The sequence below is a fragment of the Dendrobates tinctorius genome, unplaced genomic scaffold (genome assembly GCF_039654945.1).
Source record: "Dendrobates tinctorius isolate UK_male_01 unplaced genomic scaffold, ASM3965494v1 ptg000032l, whole genome shotgun sequence".
Classification (NCBI taxonomy): Eukaryota; Metazoa; Chordata; class Amphibia; order Anura; family Dendrobatidae; genus Dendrobates; species Dendrobates tinctorius.
This window is the reverse complement of record NW_027361700.1, coordinates 38,045,852-38,062,959: the sequence shown is the minus strand read 5'-3', so window position 1 is coordinate 38,062,959 and position 17,108 is coordinate 38,045,852. Positions and strand designations below refer to the sequence as shown.

The window sequence follows — 17,108 nt, the reverse complement described above, 5'->3', positions numbered from 1 at the left end:
TGGGCGGGACCAAAGTGAAGTCTGCCCAGGACGTAAATTGAGAGGCGGGGCCAGTGACGTGTCCTCAGGGAGGAGAGCGAGGAACTCATTCAAACTGCTCGCAGTAACCGTTACCCAGCGGCTGGGGGTGATAGCGGTATGTGGGCGGGGCCAAGGTTCAGTCACGTGGTTCAGGGGCCGTTTCTAGGAGACGCTACTGCGCAGAGAGAAGGTCGGCGGCCGAGGTGTGGGGGTCGTTATAATGTAACTCCAGGCAGCCCCCAGTGATTCACACCTACACAGGGGCAGCAACTGTGGTACTACAAGTACCAGCATGTGACTCCATTGTCTGGCAGGGTGTGCTGGGACTTACAGCTCTACTGTTACAGCCGTGAATGTGCTTCCCTCACGGTAGAGCAGTGTGTGCGTCACTATAGACGATGGTCATTGCTTCTGCACACAGTAATGGGGTGGATGATATAGAATGTGCCGGATAAATGTGTGAGGTGAAGGCCAGACGGATGTAGGCTGACATAGGGATTACTGAGGAGAAGAACAAGAGGCCGCCCGTCCCAGGAGGTGCCACCACTCAGGATCGGGGCACGCTATAACCCACCACTGGCCAGTTGCATTCCTTCGGTAATGATTGCTTACCAGGCCATATTTTTTGTGGCCTTCTGTATTCACAAGGAGGGAGGCCGGCCGCCCTCCAGAGTGAAGGACAGGTGGACTCAATGCTCAGACAAGGGAACGTTTCCTAGGATGGACAGGTGATAGGTAGAAGATGGAGAACATGACATCCTCATGGCTGGAAGGAGGAACCACCTTGGACAAAAAGGAAAGAACCCAAGTGGAGAACAGCCTTATTGTACAGAACCAAGATTCAAGATCGAACTCTATAAATGGAGGTGATTGCCACAAGAAGGACCAGCATCCAATTCAGACCACATCCTTGAACTCCGAGAGAGGAGAAAAGTCTTAGACCTCACTCTGAGAGGGTCCTAGGTTCTGGACCACCCAGGGGAAGGGTAGGGTAAGGAAAGTTTGAAGCATATGATTGAGAGGAGGACTATTGTGACCTGCTCTTTTTGTCATGGATTGGTGAGGATGAAGGGACCTGGTCAGAACATAGATCATTGAGTGGTGAACCTCAGAGAAGTCGCCAACAGCCAAGGAGAAGAGACTTTTGCCTGGGAGTGGTGCAGCTCGGGTCTGGCTGGGCTGTACCACATTGTCTGGGACTCGTGCATGTGGGGTAGATGGGTTTATGTTAACCCAATGAAATTTGGTGCTGTAGAGGGTGCAGACGTCAGAGGTGGTAATCAATGTTGGAGTCTGATATGATGTTAGCAGAGTCACAGCCCGTCTGAGACTAGATGTAAGGAATGACTTCCCCTTCAGTACTACTCCAGGGTAGTTTTTCCACAATTAGAAGAGAGTAGCATGCTGCACCAATAAAGCGAAAATGGCTGTTTCAGGCTCTCACTCCACATAAGGAGGTGAGTAAAGTGGAGTTCAATGTGACCGCAGGAGCACATAGGAGGCTCGTCACTATAGGAGGGAACACCTGAAAAAGGGGAACACTAAGAGCTTGGCCCAACCAAATGTATGGACATCCACCATTGCAAAAAGGAGGTGAAGGCAGCCAGAGCTGTAATGTAGAGGGGATCACAGACTGCAAAGTCTGCGGGGGCCTAGAAGTCAGTGAAGTGAAGTTCCACCGTACATGGTTGGTGTTGATTAGTGAAAAGGAACTTGTGATTGGGGAGCCCTGAAGCTAGAATCAGCAACACATAGCAGCAATAGGGCTTTGGAGAGCAATAAATATCTCTCTGCACATCTGGCCTGAATTGGACAACAAAATCCAAACACCAGGAAAATGGACCGGCTGTGGGGTACAAGGCTACAGACTGTGCTGAGTGTCTAGTGGAAGACCTAGCAATGAGAAATGAAGGCAAGAGAGCGTTTGAAGACACTGACAGCTAGAAGAGCTGCTAGAATAGAAATTTGGAGACTGGATTTTCTTTCACCCTGAGGAAACAAAGAGATGAGGCTATGTGAAGATTGTTAGTAACATGGGATATGAAGGGGAGGGTGGGCAGTATACTCACCCAAGTGCCCTCATAAGATCCTTCTCTTTTCAGCTCCTGGTTGAAACAAGCAAAGTCACTTCTTCAGTATATCTCCAGTGAAAGGGAGCAGTGGCAGATATACAGATGAGCCACTGGAAGCTGGGGGACCTTTGGGCTGGTTGTCAACTGAGGACCTACACAGCTTTTGTCCTACTTTTTTGAGCAGCGTTTAAAATTATATAGCTCAGTGACTGCAGGTAGGGTATAACCTAGCTATTTTCCTTAGTGTCACTAACTAGGGATCGCGGTCTATACCCCAAAGTGCATTAACGTTCCTCTGCCCATTGGTCCTGAATCTGGCAGTTTGTTATGACCACCAAGACAACAAAGACTAGGAAAGTGGCCTGGCAAAGCCCAAAAATAGTGCTGCGTACCCAGTAGAAAATCCAACTAGAAGTGGCGGTGGGTGAGAGGCAAGCGAGCATTTGAGCAATATAACTAATGTACTCAATAAGGTGGAATCATGGACAACAATCATAATAGAAAGTGTACCAGGCGGTTAAAGGTGTATGGCTTTTAGAAACAGCTAGGTAGTAGAAATTGCTTACTCAGCTAGCCTACCTCCCATCTGCAGGTGCTCCAGTATTCTTATCACTAGTCTTTTAGTCTCTTGGTTGCAGGGTATGACTGCAACCTCTGTATAAATCACTAGTACAAGCAAACATAAGAAACTCTGGGGAATATGTTCTCTGAAAATCTCCAAGAGAGATAGTGGAAGTTAAGAGGCTGAACTTTTCCATTGGATCCTCAGTTTGGCCACCATACTCAAGTTGCGGGTGAATGTCAGCTGTTCTAGATCCTCAGTTCAGTCGACGTTCACCTAATGTGTCTGACCACTCTCACGTGCTCAATTTATACAATACAGTAAGACTTTATGGACGATTTTTTTTTCTCCCTAAAATTTAACTGCACCTTTTTAAAAGCTTTTGACCTATTACAAAGAAATGTTAGAAGTTGTGATTGGTGTTCGTCCAGGTGTTGAGATCCCACTAATCTAATAAACATTGTAGTGGAAACGCTCAGTCAAGCTTTACTCTTCGCTGACACTGTAGACAGGCTTCATAGACTTTCTATTGAACAATAAAGCAATAATGCTTCTTTGTTTTAGCAACCAGTGGGATTTCAGCACCTGATGAAATATCTATATAATATGTGAAAATTTTCTAGAAGAACAGTTACACTTTAAAGCTCCCCATACACACTAGATAGCTGTCGCTGCGAACAATGGTTCTCCTGTCAGCTATCTTGCTCGCTTCTATACACAAGAGCACTTACTCTGCTGAATGTCGAACGCTCCTGTGTTCTCTATGAGAAACGCTCCTCTGTTAGCAGCTTATGTCTTAGAGGAAAAAAAAGGATCAGCAGTCCAAAATCAGATATGGCAGATCCTTATCTCCCTTTATACATTGGACAGTTGGCCAAACCCATTGATACCTCCGGATCAGCCGACAGGCAATCGTGTAGGAGGGCGTTTAGAATATAGTTTAAGTTTTAGTAGGTTGTCTGTAAAATCCCCTGCAGGAAAGAAGTCTTTGCCTGTCACAGGTCTTCATTGCTTTCCTAGTAATCCACTGCTGTGTCCTATGGATCTCTTACAGATTATGTAGTATTAACTCTACTATTATTGTAGATGGATGAAGCATACCGGGCCGGTGTGGCGTTGGCAGCATACCTGCAGGATCTCCTCCATGGCTCTGAAGATTTCTGGCTGTGGGTCACCTACCTCGGGGATCCCGGCTGCATATTTCTTCTCTACTTTCCTCTGGCATATGCACTGCAACACCAACTGGGTGTAACTGTACTGTGGCTGGGAGTCATCGGAGAGTGGCTGAATCTTGTCTTTAAGTGGTGAGTTATGGTGAATCTTCACTAGGGTCACAGACCTTGCTGAGCGCAAGTTGTCCTATCTTGACTACTAAATTCAATATATACTATTAACTTATTTAAATGTCCTAGTAGGGGTCTCCTGAGTGAAACCCCCTTCTGAAGTTGGAGAGATACTGATGAGCAGGGTCTCATGAGCTGCCAGACTTGGTCCATCTATTTATTACATTGATGGCAATAAATTATAATGGCCATATCTAAGGCCTACATGCACATTAAATGACAGTCAGTTTTGGAGGGTCCTCCCGACTCCCCCCCCCCCCCCCCCCCAATAGGTGATAGCTGTCGGGGAGAGAAGGATCGGGCAGTTGTAATTTCAACATCTGATCCTTTAGCTTTCAGGTTTATCCGGCAGCAGCATTTTCCTCTCTTCCGTTGAAAACACATGATCACTCGGTTGACCTCTATCTCATGTGTATAGGCAACTTTATCCTGTAGCAACTGATGCAAGAAAGTGTGTAACCTAACATATCTTCTTCGGCAACATTAACTGTTTGCCAAAGGTCTTGGTGTTTCTTGTAAATACAGGGATTTGGACACCCCCTTTAAATTAGCATACTGTATGTACAGTACACACTGTCCCAATGGAGGTAAAATTTAGCTTGTACTATACAGAAAGTCGTAAGCCTGCTATTAAAACTGCTATTAAAATATTGCATAAGCCCCACAATTGCCAGTTTGGTAGCCCATTAGTTAGCCCCATTTAATCTTCTTGGTCACCTTTATTAGGGCATCATATAGGTTTCCTAATTTATAGTGTCAAGGGTCTATTAAGTGAATTGTCTGGCTATGCCCCAGTAAAGGTATTGTGCATCTAAAGCTATACATGATATCTGTAGGCTTATGTATAGCAATTGCACTCTTGTTGGTAGATTTTTTTCATTCTTGAGTGTGTGGACTCCCGAGAGGTTTAGGTCTCATGTAGGGGGCTGGGCGTTAGGTTCAGGGTGCAGGGCACACTCATCTGACCGTCTTCTGTACCCCCCTAGAATCCTTAGTTTTTACTCCAACTGAGTGACTGGATGGATATCGATCCTGTTCACTCAGCTTTGTTCCTGGAGAGACTTGTATGGATGTAGCAGAAGTCATTGTAGAAGATTGTTACCAAGGTACTTATAAAATAATAGTAGCTGCAATCACGTACTAAACTTTAGTTGTATCTGAAGGTAAAGTGTTAGTCTTTATTTCTAAAGCACAGTAAGACCTCTTTCACACGTCCAGATATTTCCAGTACCGGAAAAAAACGGTACCGGAGATATCCGTGTCCGTGTGTACACGGGGCACATCCGTGTGGCACACGTGTGCATGGACGGCCGCAAGGGAAGAATCGGCTACAGTAAGCTCTGTTCCCCTGCATGTGGTGCTGAACTCGGCTGTCATTCTTCCCTGCTCTGCCGCCAACAGCTTCAGCAGGGAAGAATGAATTAAAACAAACCGACGTGGGGTCCCCCTTATTTTTTTAACCATCCCGGCAAAACTATACAGGTGCGGGCTGCTATTCTCAGGCTGGTAAGGGGCCATTAATATGGCCCCCCCAGCCTGAAAACAGCAGACGGCAGCTGTCCAGAAAAGGCCCATCTATTAGATGCGCCTATTCTGGAACTTTGTTGGGTTCTTCCCACTTGCCCTGTATCAGTGGAAAGTGGGGTTAATAAGGGCTTAATGTCACCTTGCTATTGTAAGGTGACATTAAGCCCGGCTTAGTAATGGAGAGGCGTCAATAAGACACCTATCCATTACTAATCCTATGGTAAGTAAAGGGTTAATTAAACACACACACATTAAGAATAAAGTCTTTTAATGAAAGAATACACCACATATTTTTCCCATCTTTATTAGACTGCTAATTCCATCTTGAAGCCATTAATAACCTGTAAAAAAAAAAAAACAAATAAAAAAAAACAAACCAATATGGCATACCTGTCCAGCGCTCAGTCAAGTCCCATGGCGTAAATCCATATCCTGGGGGTTAATAAGTTTACAGGAAGAGCGATGCTAATGCGACCGCTCGGGCTGTAAACTACTGAGGAATGAAAGGGAAGCAGCGTGCACAGGCTCAGTGACTAGCGGTGAAAACACGCACATGTGCACAGAAACAAAGATTATAATGTGTGTACGTGTCTCCGGTACGTGTGAAAACTGTCACCACACGTACCGGAGACGCGTACGTGTGAAAGAGGCCAAAATGTGTGGCACCTTCAAACATTGTATCATGGATTTCTACACCCACTTTGTGGACTGGCTCCATTGTAGGTACACCCTTGTACTGCACCACCGATATATGCCAGTCTATGATTGGATTGGAAGAGGAAATCACTGGGGAGAAATTAATGTCTTGACAAATGAGCTTTTCTCTACTCCATGTGGTGAACAGTTGTGTGAATGCCAACTTTTCTAGGGTCTGGATTGTGACATATGTGTGGGCTTTTTCCCTGCTACATGTTTGATGGCAGAATAAATGTAGTACTGCACATAAACTGATGAATGAGGTCCAATGTGCTCTATTACCCTCACAATATTATACTTCACTCTTCTAATTTTCCATCCACAGGTTTCTCTTTGGTGAGCGGCCATTCTGGTGGGTCTATGAAACAGGTCTACACAAAATCTATAACCTATCGCAGTTCCCCTCCACTTGTGAGACTGGCCCAGGTCGGTGTAGATAAGCTAGGCATCATTTTTCCACATAATACATAGTAGATCTAATTTGAGTCCATTAGAAAAGCACAATATAAATGTTTTTTGTTGTTGATGTTGACTGTATATGTGTAATATATAACACTAACCCTACGTACCATTCTCAGGAAGTCCTTCAGGACACTGTATGATCACTGGAGCTGCCCTATGGCCGATAGTAATGTTCTGCACTGGCCGGTTACAGAGGTACGGGGCAAGGAGGTATTGCTTTCCTCTTTAGATTATCCTAGAATGTCATCTAATCTATGGGTAAGATCACACGTTCTGGCAGCCACATTTGAAAGAGGCCATGTCTGGCAGATGGAGCTTATCTTGCTGTTAAAGGGAACCTGTCACCTGTTATGGCCTCTATAAGATACGTCCACTGCCTTTCAGGGCTTATCCACAGCATTCTATAGTGCTGTAGATAAGCCTCTGATCCGACCTGCAAGATAAGAAAAAAAAGTTTTATCATACTCACCCGTGGGCTGGGGGGGTGGCAGCGGTCCGATGGGTGTCGCAGGTCCGGGTCCGACATCTCCAATCTTTTTGTGACGCCGTCCTCCTGCTTGCTTCATCACTCCCCGGCATCAGACTTCTGTGCAGGCGTACTTCTCTGCCCTGTTGAGGGCAGAGCAAAGTACTGCAGTGCGCAGGCGCTGGGTCTCTCTGACCTGAGGAAGCAAGCAGGAGGGCGGCGTTGCAAGAAGATGGGATCCGCCAGACCAGGACCTGCGACACCCATCAAACGCCCCCGGGTGAGTATAATAAAACTTATTTTTCTTATCTTTCAGGTCGGCCCCGGGGCTTATCTACAGCATTATAGCCCTGAATTGCAGTGGCCATATCTTATAGCGGCCAAAACAGCTGACAGGTTCCCTTTAAATAGCTGCGGCTTGTCCTGAAAACCACGCTGAATAAGGGCCATATAGTTTTGCAGCAAGACAACATTATTACAAGGAAGGCTACAAAGGTGTTTCCTGTGAGCTAAGAAAATTAATAAATGGAAAAAAATCCTCATTAAAATAAATTGATAATTAGTTTTAATTATTTATGCTGGTCTTATCTTGGGGCAGTGATAAGGTTTTTTTTTCATATGGTTATATTACAGAACACAAATCCTGTCCTAAACACACAGCAGGACAGGTTATGTGAGTTAAAAAAAAGAAGCTTTTCTCCTTCGCCTCATTGGGGGACACAGGACCATGGGTGTTATGCTGTTGCCACTAGGAGGACACTAAGCAAACACACAAAGAAATTAACTCCTCCTCCGCAGTACACACCCTCTGCTGGCTCTATCCTGAACTAGTTCCTGCTTAGTAGCTGTAGTATGTACTAGGGTCTGGCTTCAGACCCCGACTTCATTATTTTATTTTTATTGTCTACTCTTTCCTATGGATTAAAGGGTCAACAGGGCCTTTCAGGGTCCCGATCTCCCAAAATCTTCAACAGGCGGGAACGTGGAGTATCGTCTCCCCGTACCCCTCCTGCAACCTCAATGCAATGCCTCGGCTCTCCTTAGGGTCGACGGATCCCTTTAATGGGTCCGCTTTCCCCACACCGACAACAGACGAGAACCTGGGGTGTCGTCCCCACGTACCCCCTTCTGGAGCCAGGCCTTCAGCCGGGAAAAATGCCCTGCCCTTCCCAAAGGTTTACCTCAGGTATTCTGCGAAGGCTCCCATCGGCATCCGTACAGCCCCACTGCACCACCACTGTCAGAAAGTTGCTGATGTCAGGAGGCGAACAAGCCCTCTCCACTTCCCTATCAAAGGGATGGTGGATTGAGAATGATTTGAGCAGCCACAATCTCCACCTGTGGCTCATCCACCGAGCACCAGGCTCGGCTTTATGCCCTGTGAGTAGCTCAGCGCCCGTGGTCGGCAGGGGGGGCTCCTTCTCCATGGTCCTGTGTATGATCTCTGGGCCCCCAGGGGGATACGTGCCCTGGCTACTGCGATCCAGCCACCATTGCCTCCACCATCACAAATTTAGTCCCCGGCTTCTGGACGGGATAGACCCAACTCCGCCCACTTCTTAGGCGCTTCTCGCTCACATCCCTGTTCCCTGGCCCTGACTCCGCCCACTTTTGCTGGCACTCCTCACGAGAAGCGCCGACTTGTTTTCGGGCCTCCACTTCCTGCACCGCGCGTGTATCATACAGGCTAGGGATGCCATCTTACTTCACCACACATGTGACTACAGGCTTTTACATCCGCAGCACAGACTACTTTCTCAGGGGGCATGGACACAGGACCTGGGTAAGCTGGTACACAGTGCTTAATGCCTTCCCTACAGCAGCCTCTAAGCAGCATCTATTTGCAATATGTCTCAATCAAAGGCATCTAAGAAGGCTGATAAGACACACACAGTGGTGTATGCCTCATGTACCGCATGTAATGCCCCACTACCACAGAGACACCGTACTGCAATCTGTGCGGCCTGCGACCCCCTCTTGCGCACAGGAGCCCCCTGCTAATGCCACCCTAGTGGGCCTAGTCCACCCGTGTGGGCCACGTCTCTGGCACAGTGCATGGTCTCCCTTGCTAAAGCTATAGAATCCTTCTGTGATTCCTCCTCAAGCCAGGGCATCAATTTACCCTTCATAGAAGGCCCTTCAGCCATGCGAGAGTCTTCCTCAGACAGGGGCCGGACTGCAGCAGAAGACGTACAAACTTCTAGAAAACGGCCCCATGACTCATCCCCCGGGCACTCTGGTGCCTCGGCGTCCGCAAGCTCTGCTTCCCGCTCCCCATCACCAGGGGTTTGCAGCGAACACGACTCAGAATATGAGTCAGATGTGACCGTAGACCCGGACTCACTAGAGTACCAGGAGTCTCTAGATTCTATCATTGAAGCGGTCAATAAGGCTCTGAGAATAGACAAACCTGGAACTAGTCCGGATCACACTGTGTCCTTCAAAAGGACCAAACGTCCTCACAGGGTTTTTGCTAACCACCCTGAGTTTACGGACATTGTTCAGAGGCATAGAAGTCGCCTGGACAGGCGATTCACAGGGCAAAAGCCGCTGGAAGCACGGTACCCCTTTGCACCTACTCTAAAAAAGAGTGGACTGAGTGCCCTGCAGTGGATCCACCCATATCGCGGCTCGCTTCCAAAACCCTCCTGTCTTTGTCTGATGGCTCGTCCATTAAAAACACCACTGATCGACAGATTGACAATCTTGCTCAGTCAGTCTTTGAGGCTGCCGGAGCAGCACTCTTCCCTTCCTTCGCCGCCACTTGGGTGGCCAGAGCTATGGTGGCCTGGGCAGAGGCTCTAGCTAAGACCAGTCGAGACAATAACCTGCCTCCCGATGTGGGCAGTCTCACTTGCCAGATTGCCCGGGTCGGGGATTATGTGGTACATGTTTCCCTAGATGCGGCTAACAAACGCTGGCTGCAAACGCCATTACCATCAGGAGAGCCCTATGGCTCCAAAGGTGGCGAGCAGACTCCGCTTCCAAGAAATCTTTAACTTCCCTGCCTTATCAGAGCGGGCGTTTGTTCAGAGATAAACTTGACCAAATTATCTCGGATGCTACTGGAGGAAAGAGCAAATTCCTCCCTCAGCAAAGACCCAGTCGGCCCTTTCGGAACCAATACCAGGTTCACTTCTGACCTTTTCGCAGTACCGCAAGCTAGTCATCCGCGACAGCTTCCTCTAGCTCGGCCCGTCCCCCACGCAGAGACAGGGATCCACAACCTTCATTCAAGCCCTCTCATTCCTGGAAAAACAGACCCTCACAGTCCGGACCCAAGGGTACCTCTTCCCACAAGTTCTCTGCTCAGTGACTCATTGCAGTATCCGGAGGACACAGACAGGGTAGGCGGCCGTCAACTCTTGTTTCGTCAGGTCTAGCTAGCGGTCATTCACGACCAATGGGTCAGAGATCTGGTGTCCTCTGGATACAAAATAGAATTTGCGTCCCCCCCACCCAAAACACGCTTCTTCCAGTCACGTCTTCCAAAGATGGAGGCGCAAGCAGCCCCATTTTATCAGGCCATATACACTCTCTGCAACAGTGGAGTCATCGTCCTGGTCCCTCACACAGAAAGGTTCAAAGGGTTTTACTCAAACCTGTTCGTCGTCCCAAAGAAGGACAGAACCATGCGTCCCATCATAGACCGAAAACTGTTGAACAAGTTTGTCAAAGTGCGTAATTTGAGAATGGAATCTCTCCGTTCTGTTATCACCTCGGTGGAAAAAGGGGAATACCTTGCGTCTGTCTACATCAAGGAAGCATATCTTCACATTCCAATCTTCTCAGGTCACCAAATATTTCTGCGCTTTGCAATCGGAGACAAGCACTTTCAGTTCACGGCCTTGCCCTTCGGTCTCGCCACTGCCCCCAGAGTGTTCACCAAGGTCATGGCAGCTGTCATGTCTATTCTGCACTCTCAGGGCGTGGTGATTCTGCCCTACCTAGAAGACCTCCTCATCAAGGGATCGTCCCTTCAGGCCTGTGCAGAGAGTGTCAGCATCACTTTGGACACTCTCACTCATTTAGGTTGGCTAGTGAACCTAGGCAAGTCCCCTCCAGCCCCATCCCAGCAAATCTCCTTTTTGGGGATGATCATGGACACTTCCCGAGGGTTGGTAATTCTTCCTCCAGATAAGATCTCGGCGCTGATCCAAGGAACCTGGAAGATTTCTCTTGCCTGGCCCCACTCCCAGCGGTTTGGCATGCAGGTCCTGAGGAAGATGGTAGCGACGATCGAGGCAATACCGTTTGCTCAATTACATCTCTGTCCTCTACTGCAGGCATTGCTGTCAGCTTGGGACAGAAATCCGGCCTCTCTGGACCGCTGTTTTCGCCTGTCCCCCCGGATCAGACGGTTTCTCAGGTGGTGGACATCAACGTCCTCATTGAGCCAGGGAAAGTCCTTTCTTTCAGTCCACTGGCTGGTGGTGACCACCGATGCCAGTCTTCTAGGTTGGGGAGCGATCTTCCGTCACCACACGGCTCAGGGACGCTGGTCCATTCAGGAATCGCGCCTCCCAATCAATATCCTCGAGATTCGGGCAATCAGGCTAGCCCTTCAGCGATTCCATCAACTTCTGACCGGTCGTCCCATTCGGATACAGTCAGACAACGCCAAGGCGGTGGCGTACATCACTTGTCAGGTGGGCACACGAAGCAGAAGAGCGATGCTCGAGGCTGCACACATTCTTCAATGGGCCGAGACAAACCATTCAGTCATCTCTGCAGTTCATATTCCGGGAGTAGAGAATTGGGCGGCAGATTTCTCAGCCGTCCGGGTCTGGCCTCGGGAGAGAGGTCCCTTCATCCGGAAGTTTTTCAGCAGATTTGTCAGCTTTGGGGAACTCCGGATGTGGACCTCATGGCCTCCAGGCTAAACACCAAAGTTCCGGCATTCGTAGCTCGGTACCGCGACCCATTAGCCATCGGGTCAGATGCCCTGGTGCTTCCGTGGCATGTTTCACTTCCCATACATTTTTCCTTCCTGTCATGGTTCCGGCGCAGGCACACTGCTCTGCCTTGTTGAGGGCAGAGCAGAATACTGCAGTGCGCAGGCGCCGGACCTTTCACAGCTGTCTGTTAGCCTTCGCTCATTTGAATTTATAGGGGAACCCTACGTGATTTTTTTTTTTTTCTGGGTACACCCATAAATACACCAGTAAAGCAAATAGCTGTGAGCTGTAATTAATTGACTGGGAACCTTTGGGGATATTGTCCATTTTTCCTGATTATTAACATCAGCCACCTGCCGTGGGCTTTCTCTCTGCTGGGTATGAAAATTATGCCGGAGCCCACGCCAGTCTTTTTTATTTAATTGGTAATTTTACACATGATGTACACATCGGGTTCTGAATACAACTAACATCATTGTCACCTGGTTGTGCTGATCTCAGGGAGTCCAAGTGGGCCTGCCTTCATCAGTCGGAGCCTGGGATCAGCTCGAACTGTACCGTTTTGTCCCAGGCGCCTATAGGTGTCACGCTGATGACACGCAGATGTCATCAGTGTGTGGCACACACTTTGTCTGTGCTACGCAAAGAAAATTTGATATGTCTGCGGGTTTTTCACATGGACCATGTGTGCACCACTGTTGAATACAGTGAGTATGTGTATGTTCGTGAAAAATGGACCCCATATGGACATAAAACACTGACGTGTTAAGGGGGCCTAACTTGAAGGCTTTGCCTTGGCTCATAAAGCAATTTGCAGCTGTAATTGCCTCATAAATAGGCTCTACAAAGTACAGTCTTTAGGGGGTGAATAGTTATGCACACTGAAGTTTTAAGTAATTCTGTCGTTTGCTTCACCAAAAAAAAGAAAACCAAATGTTCACAGTTGTAGGCAAGTTCTTTACATGAACTGGTGCAAACCCTCAAAAAAACAGTGAAATTCCAGGTTGTGAGGTAGCAAAACATGAAAAATGTCAACAGGGTGAATATTTTTGCAAGCCATTGTAAATGTTGACCAAACTTGACAATTTTGGGAGGATTATCCAAGTGGCTAATGTAGTGGCTTTCCAACTCTCTCCCAAAGGCAGATCCTGGGAGAAAGACAGATCAGACCTGATGTATTTCAACATGCCTGATCCTTTTTTGCTCGATGAGAGATGCCTGACAGTAGCTTACTTTGCTTGCCCTATTGAGATCACAAGCATGTTTGGCAGGTTGCTTGATGTGTGGGGGGGGGAGATAAATAGCGGTGGGCTCTAATTTAGAGCGCAGTCACATAAATATCATTTACACAAATGTTAACGTATAATTCTCTTACTCAGTGGCATGGTCCGGACTGTTCCTCTCATATTGTACCTGTTACTGATGGCGGGGATTGCGGTCTCCAGACTCCTTATTTTGGCTCACTTCCCACACCAGGTTGTCTCTGGGATCCTCACTGGTAAGTAATATCCCATCATTCATACTTAGTCTGCTCCTCGCCTGTCTTGCTGTTACTGAAGTTAGAAGCGCATAGTCCTTGCTGCTTTCTCTTGTGCATTCCTTTACTTTTCAGTCCCTCTTACTGTGGTACAATGATGGTATAAATATAATGAATGTACATTTCTCTGACCGGTCTCTCCTAGGTGTGTTTTTGGGATACGTCTTGCCGCGCACCGCTCCCTATGACCGTAATTTAGCCTTTTTTATACGGTCTTCTCTGTTTCTGCTTCTTGGGGCGCTTCTTTTATACTGTGGAATAAGTTCATTCGGTGTGGACCTGTCGTGGTGAGTATGACTGTGACATCCAGTAGATTTGAAGCTAATGGCCCCGTGATTAGTTTACACTGGGACATCATTAATGCATGGATATACAGCTCTGGCAAAAATTAAGAGACCACTGCACAGTTTTATAAAAATCAGCTTCTCTACATGTCTGACAACCACCATTCCATTTCAGTGTCAGTTGAATTCCAAACAGAGTATACCTCATTCTACTTAAAGTGCTTCTGATTAGGTGATCACCTGATTCAAATCTTATTTAATGAAGGAAAGTATAAAAAAAAACCCTGCTGTGCTGTTCACAATTCTCTTGCAATAGGACAAGCTGGATGGCAAAACAAGTGCTAGTAATATCCCAAAAGTAATAGGAATGAAAAAATAACTTTTAACCATGCCAAAGGAGTTGAAAAGAAAAGTCTTGAGTGAGGAAAAGATGGGCTCAATTCTTGCTTTACTAGCAGACGGATACAGTGAGCGTCATGTTGCCTCCATCCTTAAAATTTCTAAGATGGCAGTCCATTACAACAAGATCAAGCAGCAGACATTGGGGACAATAAAGCTACAAACCGGCAGAGGGCGAAAACGACTATCTACTGACCGGGATGACTGTTATCTTATTCAAATGTCACTCAGCAACCGCAGGATGACATCAAGTGACCTACAAAAGGAATGGCAAATGGGGTGAAGTGCATGGCAAGAACAGTTCGTAACAGGCTCCTAGGGGCAGGGCTCAAGTTATGTAAAGCTAGGAAAAAGCCTTTCATCAATGAGAAGCAAAGGAGAGCCAGGCTGAAGTTTGCCAAAGACAATAAAGATAGGACTATAGAGGACTGGAGTAAGGTAATCTTCTCTGATGAGTCTAATTTTCAGCTTTGCCCAACACCTGGTCATCTAATGGTTAGACGGAGACCTGGAGAGGCGTACAAGCCACAGTGGTTTGCACCCACTGTGAAATTTGGTGGAGCATCGGTAATGATCTGGGGATGCTTCAGCAAGACTGGAATTGGGCAATTTAATCTTTGCGAAGGATGTATGAATCAAGCCGCATGCAAGGTTATCCTGGAAAAACAGGTGATTCCTTCTGCTCAGGCAATGTTCCCCAACTCTTAGGACAGTTTTTTTTCCAGCAGGACAATGCGCCATGCCACACAGCTAGGTTAATCAATGTGTGTATGAAGGACCACCACATCAAATCCCTGTCATGGGCAGCCCAATCTCCAGACCTGAACCCCATTGAAGACATCTGCAATGTAATAAAGAGGAAGATGGATAGTCACAAGCCATCAAACAAAGAACTGCTTAAATTTTTGTGCCAGGAGTGACATAAGGTCACCCAAAAGCAGTGTGAAAGACTGGTGGAATGCATGCCAAGACACATGAAAGCTGTGATTAAAAATCATGGTTATGCCACAAAATATTGATTTCTGAACTCTTCCTGAGTTAAAACATTAGTATTGTTGTTTCTAAATGATTATGAACTTGTTTTCTTAGCATTATTTGAGGTCTGCAAGCACTGTATGTTTGTTATTTTGTCCATTTCTTATTTTCTGAAAATAAATCCAAAATTTATTGCTTGGAAATTCGAAGACATGTTGTCAGTAGTTTGTAGAATAAAAGAGCAATTTACATTTTATTCAAAAATATACCTATAAGGGGAAAAATCAAATTGAAAATTTTGCAGTGGTCTCTTAATTTTTGCCAGAGCTGTACAGTAATGTCCTTATGGAGCCTACCATCCGCCATGATTCACAGTATCACAGACATGGCATCCACATATGTACAGCAATAAATAGCTCTTCTTACGCTTCCATTAACTACCTTTTTTGCCAATGGCTGGTGTTAGGTCCATCCATCTAGCCAATAAATGGTGTGCAAAGACAGAATGGATACGGCCAGAGACGAGACCCTTTTCATCAGTGACAAGGAGCGCAGGAAACACTTTAGGACTGGGATTTGCCCTGCACTTCCACAGAATGCACTCAGAGACTCCAGGATGGCGTGAAAGGGGCATTTGCATGGTTCTGTCTTTTCTTTTTCTGAAGCTCCAGCAAACACTGCCACTTCCAATATCACCCCCGCTACTCTACTACCTGCTGAACTTTATGCGCCATTGTACCTGCCCCCTTATTGTCATTATCTTGGCCCCCTATATTGTAAGATGCTTGAAACCAGAGACCATGCAGAAGAGAGATTGAGGCAACAAGTTCTCTGTTCACATTCATATATAGTTACATTTCTTTCATTTGTTCTTTTTTTTATTTATTTTTAAGAATTTAGGTTGTGTATATGCTCTGTTTATATTCTACTGTAAGAAGATCAAGAATGCTTCAATTCTATGCTATCCTAAACCCGACTCTTACAGTTTTATGAATGTGCCCCACAGTAAAATTCCACAGACTAAAGCGACGTGTGCTCCAAAGTAAAAGTTATAGAGGACTAGGAAGCTGAGATATAGAGGGACCTTACATTATAAATTTTCTTTTTATAAAGTGTACAGCCCCACAAATTAATTCCACACATTTCAGTTTTCTGATCCCTATTAGTGAGAAGTAGGGACAATAGGGCACTGATGACAGTTATAAAAATGAAAAAGTTACATCTACATACATATAGCAGGGGAAATAAGTATTTAATACGTCACCAGTAAATTTATTTCTAAAGGTGCTATTGACATGAAATTCTTACCACAGATATGAGTGACAACCGATCCAATCCACACAGGCAAAGAAATCAAACCATAGATGTACACAAGTTAAGTTATATATAATAATGAGACATAAGACAGGTACAAAATATTGAATACGCTTACTGAAATTTATTTAATACTTCATACAAAAGCCTTTGTTGGTAATAACAGCGTCAAGAAGCCTTCTGTATGGAGAAACTAGTCGCATGCTAGTCGCATGCATTTCTCAGGTGTGATTTTGGCTCATTTTCCCACACAAACACTCTTAAAATCCTGAAGGTCCTGTGAGCTCCTTCTATACACTCTGAGCTTTAGCTCCTTCCATACATTTTCTAGGTCATTCTAGAAGCTTTATTTTCTTTCTCTGAAACAATTTGAGAATTTCCTTGGCTGTGTGTTTGGAATCATTGTCTTGTTTCATCTTCATCATCCTGGTAGATGGTGTCATATTTTTATCAGGAATGTCTCAGTACATTTGTCCACTTATCCTTCTTTGACAAAGTTTGCCAGAGCCATATGCTGAAAACACAGCCCCACATCATGATGTTCCCACCGCC

At 46.2% G+C, this 17,108-nt stretch overlaps 1 protein-coding gene across 6 annotated transcripts; it reads left to right on the top strand.

Annotated features, from left to right (window-relative positions):
- Window positions 1-10: 10 nt before the first annotated feature.
- Window positions 11-16,102, top strand: G6PC3 (glucose-6-phosphatase catalytic subunit 3). 6 transcript variants are annotated; one of them, XM_073572783.1, is made up of 8 exons: window positions 231-618; window positions 2,124-2,308; window positions 3,742-3,959; window positions 6,547-6,647; window positions 6,800-6,878; window positions 13,427-13,545; window positions 13,730-13,871; window positions 15,709-16,102. In XM_073572783.1, exons 3-8 carry the CDS (start codon window positions 3,742-3,744, stop codon window positions 16,058-16,060), a joined length of 1,011 nt encoding a protein of 336 aa, XP_073428884.1. In that variant the 5' UTR covers window positions 231-618; window positions 2,124-2,308; the 3' UTR covers window positions 16,061-16,102. The 6 variants fall into 6 exon arrangements, with proteins under 6 accessions (XP_073428882.1, XP_073428883.1, XP_073428887.1 ...); XM_073572781.1 differs by lacking the exons at window positions 231-618; window positions 2,124-2,308 and adding an exon at window positions 11-136; XM_073572782.1 differs by lacking the exons at window positions 231-618; window positions 2,124-2,308 and adding an exon at window positions 97-224.
- The last annotated feature ends 1,006 nt before the right edge of the window (window positions 16,103-17,108 follow it).